The sequence below is a fragment of the Giraffa tippelskirchi genome, chromosome 7, assembly GCF_054371585.1.
Source record: "Giraffa tippelskirchi isolate mGirTip1 chromosome 7, T2T-mGirTip1v1.2.pri, whole genome shotgun sequence".
Classification (NCBI taxonomy): domain Eukaryota; kingdom Metazoa; phylum Chordata; class Mammalia; order Artiodactyla; family Giraffidae; genus Giraffa; species Giraffa tippelskirchi.
Genome location: NC_137281.1, coordinates 158629862 through 158651514, shown reverse-complemented (window position 1 = coordinate 158651514; position 21653 = coordinate 158629862). Strand labels below are relative to the sequence as shown.

General features: G+C 43.9%; 1 protein-coding gene across 30 annotated transcripts in view; it reads left to right on the top strand.

Annotated features, from left to right (window-relative positions):
* GALC (galactosylceramidase) overlaps positions 1-21653 on the top strand; it is a 77783-nt gene that overhangs the window by 53932 nt on the left and 2198 nt on the right. For 21 of the 30 annotated variants that reach the window (XM_081510304.1, XM_081510317.1, XM_081510297.1 and 18 more), the window contains one exon: positions 985-3342. In XM_081510304.1, coding sequence (XP_081366430.1) covers positions 985-1131 — 147 coding nt within the window. In that variant the 3' untranslated portion in view covers positions 1132-3342. Of the gene's footprint in view, positions 1-984; positions 3343-21653 lie in introns of those variants that run through there. The other 9 variants (XR_014059495.1, XR_014059493.1, XR_014059501.1 and 6 more) reach the window with 3 other exon arrangements.

The window sequence follows — 21653 nt, the reverse complement described above, 5'->3', positions numbered from 1 at the left end:
GGGCGACTCAAATTCAGGTCTTAGCATCGCTGGTAAATCTGTGATTCTGATTGCTCATCGCCATGTCTCCAGCCATAAAACACAAGAACTAAATGAAGGCCCATTCCATTATAATTGTATGACTCAAGAGCAGATTTTATTCTGACTCTGCCTAGTGCTTTGGATATTTTGCTCTTCAGCCTTTTGAAATTAGCTATTTAAATGTGGCGGGAAGGAGTGTGCTGTGAATGTTTGCTCATAAGCAAGCTGTAATAGTGGTAAGAGCTGTGTGCCAGGCACTTAGCTAAGTAGGAAGGGCAGCTGTCTGAGAAGGCGTCATGTTTATCTTTCTCTGTCAGTGACCAGTACGTTGTTCCTGTGGGTATTTCTCTCTTCTTCCATCCACTCCCCCTGCCCCTCCCAGTCACCAGTTTAAATGCTGGTTACTGTTTTTCTAACAAAAGGGTGAGCTTTTGATATGACCTCGAAGTGATATTCTGTACATGAGGATAAAACAATAAAATGAAGGTTAATTACTCTTCTCCTGGCTGGGCTGATGCTCTTTAATGAAGACCTTAAATAAGCATCTTGGTCCCTGAAGTCCTGTCTGAAGAGCTGGTAGCTGTAAGCTACAAAGTACGTAACTGCAACTACATGTAAATAAGAAATGTGTTTTATTTTAGTGAGCTTTTGTCTACAATTTTATCATAATGTTATGAAAAGTGTTACATCCCTGCAGATTGTAGAGCATTTTGGGGGAGTACAGGAAATATTGGGGTATTCTTGTGCCTTGGGAACTGTTTATATAAATAGATGAGAATTTCCTTTGAGAAAATTTCACCTGCATTTCAAAATTCTGCTCAAAGTTGTGGGATTGTTTTGCCTTGATGAGTCTTGCGTGAGAAGAATATTTGCTACACTAAATGGGTGGCCCTTCCATTGAGCAGCAGGCTTCAGAGGACCGTTTTCCCATGCCTCTAAGGGGTGTGTTTCTCTCCGCTCCAGGGTGGTTTCTCCGCCGGCAAGCTGAATGGCAAGACCCTCTGGAAGAATATCTCTGTGAACTTCCCAGAAAACGGCTGGGCTGCGATTGGGACTCACTCCTTTGAATTTGCGCAGTTTGACAACTTCCGTGTGGAAGCCTCACACTAATCCACAGAGGGCCTTGGGACACTCTGCATTGTCCCTCTTTTTGGTTTTGGTTCAGAGCCAGTTCTTGTTTTGATGATCAATATAGGAGCCTTTCGGAGGCGAAAAATAACGAAGAGGAAATGGAGAGAAAAATATATTTTTGCTTGATCCTCTTGAAGATTATTTTAGAACTAATTCCAAGGGAAAACAGATGAAGCTTTAACGTGACCTGACGTGTCCCATACATAGGACACGAGGTACACGGTTCCTGTCCTCGGGAGTGGTTTGGGTGTTGGGACCCCGAAGCCTTGTGTTAATGCTGAGGTGGCTTTCGTCATCTTACATGCAAGCGCCCGTGCAGATGTCCAGGACTCGCTCGTCACGGCGACGTGTCTGTTCACACTGACCATGTGTCCTCATTGCGGGCAGCGCTGCCTTCAGGAAGCTGAAGGACCCTGGAGGTACAGCTGTGTGGAAACCACTCCAACATGTCACGCTTGCACTCTGAGTATTTTTTTCTTTTCCTTTTTAAAGTGATATATTTTTGAATTATGATGAGTGAGATGATTTGAAAAAGAACTCATTAATAACTACCTCTAAAGATATTTCTACAGTAATAAATACTAGCAGATTAATTGGGTTACCTGCATTTTTTTTTTTTTCTTTTGGGTCCAGCTTTTAGTCTTGTGACCCTTACAACTCTGTGAACTTTTTCCCAGGTGGCTGGAAGGAGGAAGAAAGCTCGCTGGCATGTAGCCATTGCTGTTAGTGGGTCCAAAGGTAAAATTGTAGCACATTTTTTGTTTTGCTTCATTGTGCCTTTCTGGTCTGACTTCTCTTCTGGCACTGGTGAAAAACTAAAATAACTAAAGAATACTTTCATCTCCTTGTGCCTGGAAGAAGATGATCACCTAACCTTTTGCTGGTTTATCGAGCTGGATCATCCTCTAATATTTTGTTGTGGTTAGAAGTATTTATTTAATTGAAGTACAAATATGTTTAAGTGTAGGTGAGAATGTTTCTCATGCATTATAATTTATATCTAATCATTAGTGTACCCCCTTGAAGCAAATCGGTTATTCATGTGGATAAAATAAATTTGGGGTTTTTTTTTTGTAATGAAGTTTTAAAAGTTCATTGAACTAATTCTATAAATTGGAATTTATAATGATTTAATGTAGGCTAAACTGACATGAAGTTTTGTATTACCATTAGAGACAAGAAACTATATTTTAGAATAAATCAGGTTACAGAGGAAAATTTTTAAATTAAAACCAGTCTAAGTGATTTCCAGTTTAGGTCTGTCAGGCGAGTGCATGCTCCTCGGCTCTGTCTCGTCACAACAAAGATTTGGAGCGACAGACATTAAAGGCCTCGGCGTGTCACGGCTCTCGGGTCTCAGACAGACCGTGTTATAGCTCTTAGACAAATCAGTGTTACAGCTCTATTTTATTTAGAAGATAGCAGGTGAATCCATCCTCAAAGCGTGAGGACATGCCGACCTGAAGGCACGAAGAGGAGAGGGGAGGAGCATGCCAGCGCAAGGGAGAGGGGGAGAGAGAGAGGGAGAGAGGGAGAGAGAGCGCTCTGGCTCCTCCTTTTATATGTTTTTCCCTCCCCCCGGGCCTGCCCTGTGCAAACTGGGCTTAGCCAGGAGTGCTGTTTGTTCTACCTGAAGTCCTCAGTCCGGTCCTCTGACCTTCCTTTGACCTTCCTTTGTTCCATTTTCGTGGGATTTTCCCTTCCTTGTCTTTTAGCCACTGCCATTTTGGACTCCTGTTTCCTATTCTAACTACCTACAGGTCAGTACATATTTTTTAAAATAAACTTTATTGAGGTATAATTTACATATAGTAAAATGTTCGCATTTTAAGTGTACAGTTCAATGAGTCTTGGTAAATGGATAAACCAAGAACTGGAACTTTCGTCACTCCAGAAAGTTCTCTCTTATACCTGCTCAGTCACTTACCCTCACCCCACCCTGATCCCAGGCAATCATTGATCTGATTTCTGTCACTGTTGATAAATTTTCTTTGCTCCAAAACATTGTAAAAACGGTATCATACACTTAGTACTCTTTTATGAATGATTTCTTTTACTTATAATGAAGTTTTTGACATTTGTTTATGTGCTATGTATATCAATGATTTGCTCCATTGAAGAGGTATACCACAATTTGTCCCCTCAGCTTTTAGAATTACAAATAAAGTTGTTATGAACATTCGAGTACAAGCTTTTGTGTGGACATATGTTTTCATTTTTCCTGGGTGAATGCCAAGAAGTGAAATTGCTAGATCTTGTTGGGAAATGTATGTTCAACTTTATAAGAAACTATCAAACATTTCCAAGTTAGTTGTATGATTTTATACTTCCATTCGAAATGTTTGAGAATTTCAGTTGCTCTACATTCCTGTCAGTGCTTCCTATTATTATTATTTTTAATTTTAACCCTTTCTTGTGACTCTGTAGTAGGTTCATTAGCTGCTGGGCATCTTTTCAAGGGCTTATTTCCCATTCATGTATTTTCATGAAGTGTTTGTTCAAATCTTTTGCTCATTTGAAAAATATGGTTCCTTATGAGTTGTAAGCAGTCTCTGTACATTTCAGGTGCAGTTGTTTTCTAAACTCAGATATGTATTTTGTAGATTTTCTCCAAGTCTATATATCTTTTGAAAAGTAGAAAATTTGAATTTGGAAGTCCAATCTGTCATTTTTTCCTTTTATGATAGGTGTGTTTCTGGTGTCCTAAGAAATCTTTGTTTGGCCCAAGTTCACAAGAGTGTTTTCTTCTTTGTCTTCTAGAGTCATAGTGTGTTTGGTGTTTGTATTCAGATCTGTGATCCCCTGTGTTACTTTTTGTTCATGAAGAGAGATGAGGATTGAGGTTCATATTCTCCCTGTATGAATATTCAGTTTCTCCAGCATCATTTGTTGAAAAGACTTCCTTTGTCAAAAATCAATTGACCATACGTGTGTACAACCAGTAATAGACACTCTATTCTGTTCTACTGATATGTATGTCTGTCTTTATGCAAATACCACATTCTCTTCATTAGCAAACACCCTTTCCAACAACACAGATGACTCTACACATGGATATCACCAAATGCTCAATACCGAAATCATATTGATTATATTCTTTGCAGCTTAAGATAGAGAAGCTCTATACAGTTAGCAAAAACAAGATCTGGAGCTGACTGTGGCTCACATCATCAGCAAAATTCAGGCTTAACTTGAGGAAAGTAGGGAAGACTGCTAGGCCATTCACATATGGTCTAAATCAAATCCCTTACGATTATACAGTGGAGGTGACGAATAGTAAAATTTGAGCTCACCTTATATCCTCCAACTTTGTCCTTCAAAATTGTTTTGAATAATCTGGATCCTTTACATGTCCATAAGTTTTTGACTCATATACTTCTGCAAAGTCCTTTCTAGAGTTTTGATTGGAATCATACCAGCATTACAGATGCAAAGAATAGATATCTTAATAATATCAACCCTTCAATCTGTGATCATGTTCCATCTCCATGCTTTGAGGCTTTCTATAATATCTCTCAGCAATTTCTGTAGTTTTTACTGTACAGTTTTTAATACATATTATATTTATCCTTAAATACTTTATTTTTGGATGCTATTATAAATGGTGTTTTCTCATTATTTTATTTTTCAGTTCTTTGTTGTGCATACATCAAAATACAGTTGATTTTCTTTTGTTGACCTGCAGTCCCACTGCATTACTAATTTCACTTATTTTCCTTTTTTAAAAAAAAACAAAATTTTTAGAATTTTATACATGTACAATAATATCATCTGTGAATACAGATAGTTTTACTTCTTCCTTTCTAGTAGGTCTGCTTTGTTTCTGGTGTCTTATTGCACTGGCTAGGACTTCTAGTACAAGGCAGGGAAGACGTGGTAAGAACAGATGTCCTTGCTGTATTTCTGATCTTAGGAAAGAAGTGTCTTTTGTCATTAAGTGTGATATTAGCTATAGTGTTTCTTTTCTGTAGATTCCCTTTATCTAGGGAAAGTTGTCTTCAATTTCCAGTGTGTGGAAAATTTTATTGTGAATAGAGATTCAATTTATTAATAAGTTACATGATTTTTATGTACCTAATAAGATAGCAATATGATTTTTCTTCTTTATTTTGTGAAGATGGTATTTCACGTTTGATTTTTAAATATTAAAACAATTTTGCCTTCCTGAGATATATCATGACCAAGTGGTTTTATTACCCTGTTTATATAGTAGTGAATTTGATTCCTCGATATTTGGTTAAGGGTTTTTATGTTTATGTTTACATGGAATATGGGTCTAGTTTTTTTTTTTTTATGTCTTTGTCTGTTTTTAGTACCAGGATGGTGCTTTATAAACTCAATTGGCAAGTGTTCCCTCCTCTTCTTTACTTTTTGAAAGAGTTTGTGAGTTCCTTAAATCTTAGATGGAGTTCATCAGTTGTATCAGTCAGGGTCTCTCAGGAGGCAGAAGCTACACTAGGAAAACTTCACATAGAGAGTTGCTAACTAGTAACAGGATTAACTCCTAAGAGGTAAGGAGACCCCTGACGAACACAGACATGGCCGCTGTGGAGACCGCCGCTTTCTTGGCTGGGCAGAGTCCTCAAGGGAGCAGCACACCTGCAGGAGGGTTTCCATGCAAGGCCGAGACTCCGACCTCACCGGAGACAGCGTGGCCGTGGTTCTGAGGATGGCGCAGAGCTGCTGAGGCGGTGCAGCTGCAGCTGGCCGGCAGGAACCTGGCTTTGGGGGTGGACTTGAGACTCCCTGGGAAGCCACCTCCTGGAAGGCTGCTGAACTTGAGCAAGTCACCCTCTGTGGTGCTGGTGGGACTTTTCTGGGAAAACTGCTGGCGTTTTGGTGACAATACCTGGAAGGTCAGGGCCACTGTTTGCCCCAGCCTCACTGGAAGGGACGCATCGCAGGGTGTCCCTGACGCTGCGGTGCACCACTTGCCGCAGGAGCGGGGAGAGGAGAGCGCACTGTCTTGGGGGTGGACGCTCCTTGCTTCTCACTGTCCCCGTGGGACCCGCCTCACTCTCTGGCAAAAGAAAGCGTTTACAGGCCCCAGTTCCAGGGTCACAAAGCCGGTCAGAGAACAGGACTTGGGGCTGAGAAACAAGCAGAAACAGAGTTCTCCAATTTTTAAATGTCTTATGTCAGTTTTGGCAGTTCGTGTTTTTCAAAGAATTTATGTATTTCATATAAGTTGTCTAGTGGCATAAACTGGTTTATAGTATTTCTTTATTGTCTATAAGACATTCCTGATATGGCCGATCTGTGCCTGTTCTCTTTACTAGTATAATTGGAGTTTTGTCAATTATCTTTCAAAGAGCCAGCTTTTGATCTCTTAGATTTTTTTTTTCCCCTTTGCTTCTTTACTTTATGTTTTGTTGATTGCTGCTTGTACCTTTGTTATTCATTTTCTTCAACTTACTTTGGGTTTAATTTTCTCTTTTTTCTAGCTTCTTTTGATGTCAGCATAGATTTTTGATTTTGGATCTTCTTTTTCGTAAATATAGGCATTTAATACTAAACTTTTCTCTAAACACTAATTTAGCTGCATCTCCCATATTTGGATATGTCATGTTTTTATTTTCATTCAGTTCAAAATGCTGTCTAATTTCCTTTGTATTTTCTTTTACCCTTGGGTTAGTTAGAAGCGCAGTGTTTCCTCTGGCTGTGCTGTGTGGCATGGGGCCCCCGTTCCCCAACATGGGGTTGACCCTGTGACCCCCGCAGTGTCAGGGCAGAGTCCTAACCACTGGATCGCCAGGGAAGTTCCAGAAGCATGGTGTGTAATTTCCAATCATGTGAGGATGTTTTAGATTTCTTTTTTTGTTACTGATGTTTAACTTCATTTTGTTGTGGGTCAGACAATATGCTGTTTGATTTCAGTTATTTTAAATGTATCTAAACTGGTTTTATGACCCAATTTGTCCTAGTCCATGTACTCTTGAAAAGAATATAGATTGTATAGTGAATGGCTATAACGTTTTAAAACATTAATTCTCGTGTTGGCTGATAGTCTTGTTTCAGACGTCTAAGCCTGTACTGATTCTCTGTCCACCTTTCCATCAGTTATTGAGAGAGGAGTGTTAAGTCTCCAAATACAATTGTGTGTTTTCTCCTTCCCGTTTCAGCTCTGACAGTTTGATTGTTTTGGAGCTTTTAGAGCTTTGTCAGGGCAGGTCCAGAGTAGCCTCTATGCGGGTCTGGAGTACTCCTTTTCCTGAGGCATGGCATTCTCTAGGAGTTGAATGAGTTCTCCACTCTGCAGCTCCACTATTGTTCAGCCCTTGAACACCTCCCGCCTCTGTGAGAATTGTAATGGTTGTCCTCTGGTGAGGACTCCTTTTCTGGCTCATAGCAGCTCTTTCTCACCGAGTCCTCATACAGCGGAAGGGGCTAGGGACCTCTGGAGCCCTTTCATGAAAATAATAATCCCCTACCCTCATGGGGTTCTCTGCAAGGAGATCCAGCCAGTCGATCCTAAAGGAAATCAGTCCTGAATGTTCATTGGAAGGACTGATGTTGAAGCTGAAACTCCAATACTTTGGCCACCTGATGGGAAGAACCGACTCATTTGAAAAGACCCTGATGCTGGGAAGGATTGAAGGCAGGAGGAGAAGGGGATGACAGAGGATGAGATGGTTGGATGGCATCACCGACTTGATGGACATGGGTTTGGGTAGACTCCGGGAGTTGGTGATGGACAGGGAGGCCGGGCGTGCTGCGGTCATGGGGTCGCAAAGAGTCGGACATGACTGAGCGACTGAACTGAACTGAACTGCCCTCATGACCCAATCACCTCCCGGAGGCCCCACATCCCAACACCATTGTATTGGGTGTTAGGATTTCAACACATGAATCCTGGAATGTGGAGGACAGAGCATTCGGGTCATAGCGCACACCTAAGTGTCCCACCTGAGGAGTACCATGATGGTGCTGAACTTGGTCCTAAGGTCTGGGCTCAATGCCAGCACTCTTACTTACTGATTGGTTGAATCACTTAAGCCTTCTGGACTGAAACTGCTGTTTTTATAAAACAAAGACTCAAGGCTGGCCCCTGAGACTCGTTCCAGCTCTTACTCTGTAATTCTATGCCTTGTAAAATCTGCATTTCTTTATTGAATTCAAATTTTGCTTACCTGAAGAGGTAAGTTTTTTCCAAATCAATACCATTTGCTATCCATTGTTTTCCATAGAGCAGATGAACAAACAATGCTTTGTACATTTTCACTCTGGCAAAATGGCTTCATCAAGTGAAATCATTTTGCAAATGCTAGTCTACTTCATTCTAAAGTAATATAGATAAGCCTTGTGGCAGATTCCATTCTTCGAGTTATGTGACCTGCTTAAGAAAGACCACTTTATCACTCTCACGGAGCTATTAGTAATATTTCAAGCTATCATGGTGTCTAAACATTGTGATAAGTTAGACAAGAATCAAGCGTCAATCAAGATGCAGAAACCACATGATTTAGAAACCACAGCTTTGCTCGTAGATGGATTCTTCATAACATTTGATTTTTTCTTTTGTTGATATTTTTCTTTCACTTGCAGGAAGCATCTTTCTTTCAAGTATGTCAGAGGTATCATGCTTTGATCTGATCATTCTGAAAATAGCCCTGTGCTTCCTTCAAGCACATGGAAAACCTGAGGCGGTTTTACACGAGTTCTCCTCCTTCTTCTCCTCACGTCCCCTTGTCCCCACGGCCCTTCTTCCTCAGCCGCTCCTTTCCCACCTTCTTTCTCTCCGCCTTCCTCTTTCCTTCCCTCTCTGATAGAATTGAACTTGATGCTCCACATGATCGACAATTATTAACTCAACTAGAAAAAATGCAAACACTTTGAGGTATGGTAGGGATCCCCGGGCAAGAAACTTGAGGTGATTTTGTCCCTACTTGATGGTTATAATTTTCACACTCACTGAGGGAGGGAAACATTATGAAACTCAGGAATTGGAAGATTGTACTGAAAAGACTTTATTACTTGCTGCGTCTGTTTCGCAGATTTCTCTGACGAATGTTTCCGAATTGCGTGGTATGTACTGAACACAAGGTAGGCAGTGTTTCTGAGCCCGTGTTAAAGGCGGATATGCAGGGTGGTACCACGTGCTTTGGGCATCAGTGTGGACTTTGGCAGCTGATATTGCTGCAGTGGATTTACTGCTCTGTTTGCTAACACTAACGGGCTGTCAGCCAATCGATTACCAGGCACAGGCAGAGTATACAATGCCCTTTAAGGTGAGTAAGTGATACTACGCTTACTGTGTATGGCTTTTCTGTGTGGGGGACAGAGTGGCCCCACCCACCCACCCAGGCAGGGCTGCACAGTTTCTGGCCCTGAAGTCTTGTAAGAATTCTTAGCTTCTTGTGATACTGTCTAATGGGGGTAGGAATATGATCAGACTGACTGCAAATGGGATTTAGGGTATCTCTATCCACTTGTCTCTTCCCAGTTGCTCTGGAGACTAGACATGTACCTGGTTTCTCCTTATGTGTAACTAGTAACAATCCAGGATATTTGAGAATTTCTTGCAGGACTGGGTGAGTTGAAGATCAGTTTCCCCCAGCAAGTCCAGGCCACAGAGCCTCCCGAGATCTCTTCCTACATGCTCTCTCTGACAGATTTACAGTAACTCTGACTGTTGCTGTTCAGTTGCTAACTTGTGTCCAACTCTTTGTGACCCCATGGACTGCAGCACGCCCGGCCTCCCTGTCCATCACCAGCTCCTGGAGCTCACTCAAACCCATGTCCATTGAGTCGGTGATGCCATCCAACCATCTCATCCTCTGTCGTCCCTTTCTCCTCCTGCCTGCAATCTTTCCCAGCATCAGGGTCTTTTCAAATGAGTCGGCTCTTCTCATCAGGTGGCCAAAGTATTGGAATTTCAGCTTCAGCATCAGTCCTTCCAGTGAATATTTATAGTTGATTTCCTTTAGGATTGGCTGGTTGGATCTCCTTGCACTCTGATTACCTTTACAAATAATTAAGGCTTGCAAATAAAACTGAACCTACCTGAAGATGCTGGAATGTTTATATGTCAATTTGGCTAAGTCATGATACCCAGATATTTCTTTACAGATGTTTTTGTGAAGATATTTTTTAGATGAGATCAACATTTGAATGAGTAAACTTAAAGCAGATTACCCTCCATTGGGATTCCCAGGTGGTGCAGTGGTAAAGAATCTGCCTGCCAAGGCAGAAGATGCAAGAGGGGTGGGTTAGATCCCTGCGTTGGGAAGGTCCCCTGGAGGAGGAAAGAGCAGCCCACTCCAGTATTCTGAAAAAATCCCATGGACAGAGGATCCTGGTGGGCTACAGTCCACGGGGGTTGCAAAGAGTCAGACACGACTGAATGACTGAGCGCGCGCGCGCACACACACACACACACACACACACACACACACACACACCTTCCATAATATGGGTGGGCCTCACCCAGTCAGTTGAAGGCCTTAATTTAAAAACAAACTGGCCTCCCTGGAAGAAGAGGGGACCTGCCAGGACTCTGGACGTGAACTGCAGCTCTCCCCTGGGGCTGCATCCTGCTGGCCGACCCGGCAGACTTTGGGCTTGCCAAGCCTTTCCCGTCATGTGAGCCAATTCCTGAAGACAGATCTCTCTCTCTCTGTCTCTAAATGTGTGCTTCCTGGTGGTCCTGTTTCCCTGGAGAACTCTAGTAAGATGCCTTTATCGAAGAACTGAATTTTGGCATTCTTAAATGGATATAGATAAAATCTCCCATTTGGATTACTGCATTACATTTCCTAATAAAAATGTAACAACGCAAGGGGTTTGGGCCGTTTTTTGTAGAGGACAGAAGGGCACATGGGAAACGTTCATCGATCGTACGTATTTCTGAACGAACGCTGAACGAAAAGCCTGCAGTTGGTCTGTGATGACATTCCCCTCCCCTAGCAGTGTAAAGGGGGTCAGAACCAGTCCAATCCTCTAAGAGAGTACACATGGCTTGCTAACTTATGGTGATGGTTAAATAAAAAGCTTGTCCGAAAACATTGACTTTGGAAAAAAACAATTACTCTTTTGCATGTTTCAGTAGCATTTTTCTTCCCACATATTCTTTTTGTGGATTGCTCTTCATGGGGGGAAAAAGGGCCAGACCCTCCCCATTTAAGGAGATGTACTGGAAAGAGCAATTGACGTGTCATTGACTGGAATCCAGTAACATTCTAGCCAGAGTCACCAGAGAGGCTGGAAATTAAGACCTTTTAACCAGGCGCATCGACACTCCACGTAGAGTTGGGTTCAGTTGCCCGGAAGGAATGGAAAGTAACTGTGGAGCTGGCAACTACAGACTCTGCCACACCGTGCTTCTCCGATTAATTTTACTTAAAATCTCAGTTTGTGGAAAAGCATTTTGCCTAGTTATTTTTGGTACTGCTATATTAAATCTGGCAGGCCTGAATCATCATTGTTTTTAGGGAAAAACAAAACCACATACACACACTTAAAATTACTGGAAAATGTTGGAGCTGGCAGGGATCTTAGATATGATCTGGCCCAGTATCTTCATTTTTCAGAGGAAAAAACTGAAGCACAGATAGGGGAAGTGACTTGAATAAATGTCATAAAGCACCATGAAGACTTCTTGGGAACAGGAAGTTGGTTGTCTCAGCCTATGTTTATAACCCCCCTAATCCCTGGCATTTCAAGTTTAATCAAAGTCAGAAAGCTATCCAGCCCTTCAGGGCTACATTTGTTTCTTTCCGTGAAACTTAACTGTACAAATGCCTGCCATTTGGGGATCAGCAAGCCCAAGTAAAAGGTTGCAAATTCTTGCTGTACCACTTGCAGTATTTATTTTTAGCAGCGAATGGATCGTTCTCATTCTTAGCATGTTGAAATAATAACAGCCGGCACCTACTGAGAATTAGTTTGTAAGCTCCATGGAAGCAGGGATCAAGTTTGATTTTCCACATCACCATATCCGTTGAGCCTAGCCAAGTCCATGATGAGTACTACATAACACAACAAGGAAATAGCTGTCGGGTGAGTGGCCATAGTGTTTACGAGGTGGCAGGCACTGCATTAAGCACTTTCCATGCGTTATCTCATTCCATCTTCATAACTATCCCATGAGGTAGGTAATATTTAAAACTAAAAATTGAAAAAGTGCCCAAGGATGCAACCGTCGTGAGTGTTAGGGCCCGGACTAGTCTGTCTGACTCCAGGGTTACCATTGATTATCATTTGAAATGTATAAAACTACTCTTAGATTAAGTATGGGGGAGTTTTAAAAGTCTGACTAGCTGACATGTGATCCAGCACTAAAGATAAGTTGCTGCTAAGTTGCTTCAGTCGTGTCCGACTCTGTGCGACCCCATAGACGGCAGCCCACCAGGCTCCCCTGTCCCTGGGATTCTCCAGGCAAGAACACTGGAGTGGGTTGACATTTCCTTCTCCGAAAGATAAGTTACTTAGCCTTAAAAAAATGGAAGAGTGAAATAGGAAAAGACTGACCCACCAGTTTAGCTAAAGATGGTTGGGTATTTTGGGAGGAATAGAATGAGGTTGACTTTGCCAACAAAGGTCCGTCTAGTCAAGGCTATGGTTTTTCCAGTAGTCATGTATGGATGTGAGAGTTGGATCACAAAAAAGCTGAGCGCCAAAGAATTGATGCTTTTGAACTGTGGTGTTGGAGAAGACTCTTGAGAGTTCCTTGGACTGCAAGGAGATCCAACCAGTCCATCCTAAAGGAGATCAGTCCTGAATACTCATTGGAAGGACTGATGCTGAAGCTGAAACTCCAATACTTTGACCACCTGATGGGAAGAACCGGCTCATTTGAAAAGACCCTGATGCTGGGAAAGATTGAAGGCAGGAGGAGAAGGGGACGACAGAGGATGAGATGGCTGGATGGCATCACTGACTCAATGGACATGGGTTTGGGTGGACTCAGGGAGTTGGTGATGGATAGGGAGGCCTGGCGTGCTGCAGTCCATGCGGTCGCACTGAGTGACTGAACTAACTGACTGACTGAGTGGAGAATAATTATGCAATAAATTTTCTACCTGGTTTGAGAGTCAAGGGGCTTTCCTCTGAACCATACGTTCAGTTTGAACATGCCATCCTGTGGGGTTTCACTTCTAGATCACAGATGAGAGACACGGAAGTCTTATCCCCAGGCGCTATGCTCATGGTGCTAAACCTTCCCTGGGAAACGGTGTGTCTGTGCAGGCGCAGAGGGGAGCGGTGAGCTCAAGAACGGACTCTGCGCTTTCAACGCCTCGGGCACTGCCCTTCCACCTTGTTGGGACACAAGTTTTATGTTTTTTATGTATGGATTATTTTTTTCACCTGAGGCATGACTATTACTGCTGGAAGCCTGTGTTAGGTGGTGAGGATGAGTTCCGATTTCTCAGAGCCCTGCAGAGAGACCTAAGCCATTGTGCCTGGAACAGAATCCCCAAAGCTGACCCACGGGACTGCCTAGGTCCAAGGCCCAAGTCTTTGAGCGGATGTGGTTTAGAGACAGTGAGGCCACATTCCTTTAAAGGTTTTGTGTTTCCCTTCCCTGCATGTTTCTGGAGCCTGGTTGTCTGTGACTGTGGGTGCATATATCATACCACCGCCTGAGGGGACCTAACACACAGATGGCCAGGCTGTCCTGAAGGGTCTGGTTTGGAGAGCGGTCCGGCTGTTGGCATTTACGATGGAAGCGTCCCAGGTGATTCTGACGTGTGGTCAGGGCTGCGGGCCGCTCTGGTGGCCTTACAAAGCTCCTGCCTCTGTGACCATTGTTTTCCTTTGCCTGTCTCCCCTTACCACGCCCTGACTCATGTGGCCTGGGGGCTTCTGCTTGTTTTTGGAGGGCATTTACAAGGAAGGTCAGAGACTGTGCATTTGACTGGGCTGTGGGATGGGTGGGGGGAAGGTGAGGAAGGCTTCTATGAAACACACAGGGTGAGGTGTGTGTAACAATGGATTATTTCTCTTTTTAATTAAAAGTTAATGAATAAACCTAAGGAAAGAAAGAATTAAAGCTAAACAAATGTGGACTGGAAAAATTTTTATGACTTTTCTGTAACCAGTTAATCTGAGCACAGATTGCCTTCTAACAAGTGAAAAAATTATAGTAAATGAACGCTTTTGTAAGAAATGGGCTCAATAAAAAGGACTCAGGAAGAATTGAAAAGAAAAAGAAAATGACCAATTATCATGGAAGAAATTGAGCCATTTGCCATGAAACATCAGACACAAATAATGTCCACTTGGATAATTTGAAATATTGAGGGTCAGATGGTTTCTAAGGCTGTTTAAAAGTGTTCCAGAGTAGAGAAAAAGAAGTGAAGCTTCTGAATTATCTTTATGAAGCAGGCACACCATTGATAAACAATGATGGGTGAAGGTAGCACTTGAAAACAATTAGGTAAGCAATTTAATTTTTCTTAAGAACATTGATATAAAAATCCCAAATGCAGTATAAGCAAATAAAGCATAACAATGCATAAAAGGTTAGCACCATGGTGTAGAGAGGCTATTTTAACAAATCAAAGATGGATCAGTTTGGGAAATATGCAAAAGGAATTTTCTATTTTGATAGGTAAAGGAGGGGGAAAAGTATCATGATTTCAAGAGATGTGGCAAAGGCATTTGACAAAAGTCAATATATGGCCTGGATAAACAAAACAGTAAAATAGAAATAGACCACATCAGGGAAATTTCCGTAGGTTTTCATTATGCTTAATGGTGAAACACTAGAACAAGTTTTTAAAGTTAGAAATAGACAGGATGCCCACAGCAATAACCACTGTGATTGAACAGTTGTAACAACATGTTTAGAGCACCAAGTGAACAATGGTTTCTATGTTGCAGGCAAATTATTTTGTCCTCCCAACACCCTGAAAGACAAATGCTATACTATTCACATTTTACTGATGAGAAGATAAAAGCACAGAGGAGTAACTTGCCCAAGGTCACCCTACCAGGGAGTGACAGACCCGGGATTAGAATCTGTGCCTGGGTGTCCTCTAGGAAGAAAATTCTTGATAATAGGAGGCTTGGATAAATGGAGATTGGAAGATAATTTTGTAAGGATGGCATTCCCTCTAAACTTACTAATGAATTAAATTCTCAGATTGTAATTCCAATAAAACTTTCTTAACTTGAAAAACCAATTCTGAAGTTTCTCCAGAGAAATGGGACTTGCCTGGTGGCTCAGACAGTAAATCATCTGCCTGCAATGTGGGAGACCCAGGTTCAATCCCCGGGTCGGGAAGATCCCTTGGAGAAGGAAATGCCAACCCACTCCAGTATTCTTGCCTGGGAAATCCCGTGGACAGAGGAGCTTGGCTGGCTACAGACCACGGGGTCCCAAAGAGTTGGACACGACTGAGCGACTTCACTTTTCACTTTCCACTAGAGAAATGGATATTCAAGAATAGCCAGAAAAGATCTGTGAAGAAGTTTTCAGTTGGTCAAAATGTTCCCTCAGGTTTTTCTATGAGATCTTGTATGCTTGCTCAGTTGCTCATTTTCAACTGTTTGTGACTCCATGGATTGTAGCCCACCAGGCTCCTCTGTCCATCGAATTTCCCCGATAAGAATACTAGAGTGGGTTGCCATTTCCTCCTCTAGGGGATCTTCCTGATCCAGGGATCAAACCTGCGTCTCCTGGCTTGGCAGGCGGATTATTTACCCCTGAGCCACCCGGGAATCCCTGTAATATTTTATGGAAGAACAATTTTTTTTTTTTTGCCAACCCAATATAATGTTGGGAAGGAGGGACAAATTGAGAATTAAGACTGACGTGTACACACAGCTGTATTTAAAATAGATAACCAAGAAAGATCTACTGCATAATGGTAGAGAACTATGCTCAGTATTCAATAATAACCTAAGTGGGGAAAGAGTTTGAAACATAATAGGTATATGTATTAATATATGTATAACTGAATCACTTTGCTATACATCTGAAACTAAGACAACACTGTTAATCAACCGTGCTCCAACATAAAATGTTGAGAAGAAGTATAGTGAGGAAGAGCTTTAAGTTGTAGCCATGCAGTTGGCATGGTAACAGCCCAGGAGTCAGCCAATGGGAGTGTAGAACAGGGGTCACCAATCTAGGGCTAGCAGGCCAAACACAGCCATGCCCGCCCGTTTACATGGTACCTGTGGCAGCTCTCATGGTCCAAAAGCAGAGCTGAGTAGCTGCAACAGAGACCACTTGACCGGTTCAGCAATATTCACTCTCTGTTCCGTTAGAGGAAAGTTTGCCAACCCTGGCAATAGAATAAAGTCTGCATCAGGTATCTATAGATGGCATTTAGAAGTCACTGGGAGGATTGCCCTGGTGGTCCAGTTGTTAAGAGTCCACGTGTCAATGTAGGAGATGCAGGTTCAATCCCTGGTCTGGGAAGATCCCACACATCATGGAGCGACCAGGTCCATGCCCCACGGCCTCTGAGCCTGTGCTCTAGAGCCCGCGCTCCGCAGCAAGGGGAGCTACTGCAGTGAGAAGCCTGCTCACCACAGCTAGAGAAAGCCTGCATGCTCAAGGAAGGCCCAGTGCAGCAATACATAAATAAAATAAATCACTGGGAATGGGAATTCCTCGACTGTCCAGGACTGACCAAAATAATAATAATAATGACTGGGATTATTTGGTTACAACAGTTTTCATATTTCCTGTGTCCCCCTTCCTCCAGGATACACATACAAATGGCCAATAGTAGGTAATAATCGTACTGAAAGAAAACAGAGCATTTATCAACCTGCTGTGGAAAAACTTTTTCCAGGGGTGCCATCAGTGAGGATAAAGAACAAGTATTAAAATATGACTACAAACAAAAAATATGTTTAAATGGCAAGGAAACAGCAGAAACAATATTTCAAGCTAAATGGCAAACTCGGGAAAAAAAATTTTAAGACATCTTCAGATGGTTTAACATTTAGTGATTCCATTGCAGATTACAGAGTCCACTCTGGCTTGTTAAGCAGGATGGGATTTAACGCAAGGGATTAAGAGGTTCCTGAATTGTTGGCAGGGCAGGAGGCGATCTGGGAGCTGGTCTTCCAGGGCAAGTGTTGCTCTTGTTCATCCAGGAAACTGCAGAGGAAGCTGCTGTCTCCTCCCATGACCATCAGGTCCCAGGCTCACAGATGTGAGCCAGAAACCGGGAAGTTTTAGCCAGCCCTGTGGACTCATGAGCCCCATGGAGCCCACTGACCCCACAGTAGCAAACGTGAATCCACGTGTGCCTGCCGAGCTGAACCAGGTTCTCAAGTTTCCTGCCAGCAGGACCCAGGGGTCGGATGACAGCACATTTGAGAGCTTAGCTGCAAGGGAGTCTGGCAAGCGTGGTTTTCGGCTCTTCTGGAAGCGGAGGAGGGTCGGGCAGGTGCTGCAGGAGCCAATCTACCGCCTGTAACTGTGCACCCTGGCGTGTACACTGTGGGAGCTGTGAGAAGCTAGCCAGGAAAAGATGACTGTGATAAGTTTTAAAAACAGGCAAAGGAATAGACGTGTAACTCAAGTGAGGACTGCCAGGGGGTCAGCACAAACGAAAGGCTGTCAACTTTATGACAGTCAAGAACTGCACCTGAAGGCACCAGTGACAAACTGCTGTTGGCCCAGATGTGGGGGAAAGAGGCACCGTCACCACTGTCAAGTCAGAAACCCGTGTAAGGGGCAAATCAAGCCGTGGGCCCAGCAATCCTGCCTTGAGGAGTCTCTGCCAAAGAAATCATCGTTTCATGAAGGTAACAAGGGGCACATTCAAGCATCAGAGGACTGCTCTCTCAGTATTGTTCTTTAGCTGCAAAATACTGCAGACAATCTGCATGCTCATCAAATGGGGACTGAGGAAATAAATGGCGGTACACTCACACCACAAAATAGCCTCTGAAATAGAGGAACAGTGCTTGGAGACAGGGCTGTGAGGCCAGTAAGCACACAGGCTTTGGAACTAGAGGGCCTGGATTTGGGCCCCGATTCTCCCACTTACTAGCTGTGAGGTCTTGGAACATACTCAGTTTTGACATTTGGAAAATAGTGATAATAACAGCAAAGTAGACATGATGATAGATAAAACCTTCTTGGCTGGGGTTTTGCGAGAATTAAATGAGTGAATATGGTGTCTCCTTCTGAGCTCTCAGAGAATATTAGATGTTATCATGTTTGCTGCTCAAGATCAGTGAAGATTGTGTGACATATCAAGTGATAAATTCAGGTATCAAAAGATCAAGTATGTCATGATCTGTTTTATATAAAAAGCAGTATACTTGTGAGAACACACACAATAATAACAGAGGCAACAACAGAATTTTCCAGAGTTTATGATATTAACAGAAGTCCTCTTTGAGTGGGACTTCAGGTGATTTTACTTTATTTTCACTGTCTTTGTGCAAATGTGTATACCTGTGTGTGTTTAGGGCTTCCCTGGTGGCTCAGTGGTAAAGAATCCGTCTGCAATGCAGGAGATGCGGGTTGGATCCCTGGTTCGGGAAGATCCCCTGGAGGAGGAAATGGCAACCCACTCCAGTATTCTTGCCTGGAGAATCCCGTGGACAGAGGAGGCTGGCGGGCTACAGTCCATGGGGTCACAACGAGTCGGACATGACTGAAGCGACTGAACACACACTCACATGTATGTGTTTATAAAGTACTATGAGTTATTAAAAAAACCCAAAGGCCAGGGTTTAACTTCCCCCCTTTTATTCTTTTGACTAGAGTAAGGCCCTGCCCACTGCGGGCAGACAGAGCCCCGAGGTCCCTGCAGGCCCCTGCTTCTTGGACCTTCACACCCCACTTGGCACCCTCTTCTCTAACTCCATCACACCTACCTGCATGGCCAATAATAATACATGTAATGAGGGATTCATCAAGAGTGAAGGTAGGGAAATCATGAGGCTTCATTACCCAGGAAAGTAAGGCAAACTGAAACCTACCCATGAATATGATGACCTTGTCTGCCTAGGTACACTATAGAAAATTCACATTTTCAGCCATGAACATGCTGGACCACAGCGGGGAGTCGGGTTTCCAAGCCTGAGTCAGGTACCTGCTCAGGTCGCCATGGCAACCATGATGGAAAGTTAAAAAAAATAGTTTTGCTGGAAGAAAGCACTTTTCTTTATCATCAGTGGCATAAGAATAAGAAGCTTATAGTTTTAATATTTTTGACAGCAATCTTCTTTCCTCCATCACTGAAGTCTCAGGGCAAAAATTCCAGTCCTTTGGACGCAGGTTCAGACAAATAATGAATAATTTGGCATGTAAGCTCTTTATATAAGCAGTGCTCTTTGGCAAATTTTTCCTAATTTGACCTGTGGACTGTGGAGATTATTGTTCAATAAATGTGTTGGAAATGAAGCATCCAAATGAGTGATACCCTCTTCATAACAGAACCAGCACATCTTCGAGTTATTTGGAAGGTGCTTCCAGTTCAGAGGAGAGCACCCACTTCTGCAGCTCTGGTCTGTGGTGGTTTAGCTTCTGCCCGATCCTGTTTCTGATAACTGTCCCTACTCATCCAGGGGCTTCCCAGGTGGCACTAGTGGTAAAGAATCCACCTGTCAATGCAGAAGATGCAAGAGATGTGGGCTTCATCCCTGGGTCAGGAAGATCCCCTGGAGTAGGGAGTAGCAACCCACTCTAGTATTCTTGCCTGGAAAATTCCATGGACAGAGGAGCCTGGTGGGCTACAGACCATTGTGGGCTACAGTCTGTGGGGCCACAAAGAGTTGGATGTGACTGAGTGACTGAGCATACGTACTTGTCTAGAGATGTTTTCATTGCAGGAGAGTTATAATCATTAGAAATTATTTAATATATATACCTTCTGTTGTTTTGAGCCCCAAATCTGCCTTTCTAGAATGATTCTAATCTTAGGTCAGAATTAACTCCCAGAAAGTGAAATTCTTGTCTCATTTCAAAGCTTTTCAAACAGAGGAAGGTCCCTGACATGGACTGCTTTAGAAAGTGATATGTGATTATTGTCTATGGAGGGGATTTCCGGGGTCTTCAAGTCCTGGGCCTGTGAAGGTGAAGCAGACACCCACTGACAGCCTTGTTTGAAATGACAAGGTGTTGTCTGCCCTTCTCCTCCCCGACATTCCCCCCTTGATCTAGCTGTGATCAAGGATCAGGACAGATGCTACGCCTCTGAGAAGGCTTCCTGGTTCTCGTGGGAGCTGCCTGCCTCTGCTGCGGCTGCTTCCCCCATGGCGAGGGGGTCTGTGGTCAGACTGATCTCCTCCCCGAGGATCACAGGAGGGGTGCTGTCCATCTCTGAGTCCCAAGCGCCCGTCTGACTCCGGGACTCGATAACTGTCGAATGTTCGGTGTGGCTGGCACTTGGTCCTGAGGACAGGGAGATAAGCCTCCCGCGTCTCGTGCCACCTAAGATGACATTCCTCTCCTGCCCTGCTGGTTTTTAGTGAGCGTGTGGCTGAGCTGCTGACAGACGAGCTGTCGCCCACTGAGATGTCCCGGAGCAGTCAGGGCGCCATGCAGGGGCGGGGAGGGGTGCTCCCCTGGGCTCTCCCCGTCTTTTCACTGTGACGGATTTGGATTTTGATGCTCTCACCCTGCTGGGGCTTGAGCTGTTCAGATAGTGTAACAAGCTGGTGCTGGGCGTGAAGCACAGTCACCCCCCCTCCAGAATCACCTGCAAAGCCCCACAGCCAACCCCCAGCGATGCAAAGGACCCCATGTTTCAAGCTCAGAGAGCTACCAGCAGGTGGACCTGGCCCCTCTCTGTAAGGTTTTCTGAGAGGCACCAGCTGGAGAAGTGGGCTTATCCTGTTACCCTAACTGTCTCCTAATGGACAGTTAGTGGGGAGGGAGGCAACCTCTTTGGGGCTATATGTGTGCTGGTGCTGAAGAGAGACTATTCCTTTTGCTTTCCACCCCAAATAAGAGAGGAGCACCTCCCAAATCCACAGAGGGAGCCTGAACCGTCCCTCTTTCCACTCGTGTGGGAGCTGGCGCTCATTTCATTTCCTCTGCCCAGGCTCCTGGGCCACTGGGCTGCGCAGTAGAAGCTGCCTGCACAACTTTCCAGGGCCTGGCAGGACTTCAGAGCATTCTGGGTTCTAGTTGCTGTTCAGTCGCTCAGTCGTGCCTGACTCTTTGCGACCCCATGGACTGCAGCACGCCAGGCCTCCCTGTCCATCACCAACTCCTGGAGTTTGCTCAAACATATGTCCATTGAGTTGGTGAGGCCATCCAACCATCTCATCCTCTATCATCACCTTCTCCTCCTGCCTTCAATCTTTCCCAGCATCAGGGTCTTTTCAGATGAGTCAGCTCTTCGCATCAGGTGGCCAAAGTATTGGAGCTTCAGCTTCAGCATCAGTCCTTCCAGTGAATATTCAGGACTGATCTCCTTTAGGATGGACTGGTTGGATCTCCTTGCAGTCCAAGGGACTCTCAAGAATCCTTTCCAGGACCAAAGTTTGAAGGCATCAATTTTTTCGGCTCTCAGCCTTTTCAACTGTCCCAGGGTTCCAGGGTACGCTGCAGAAGGGGTGGCCGGCTGCGTTTC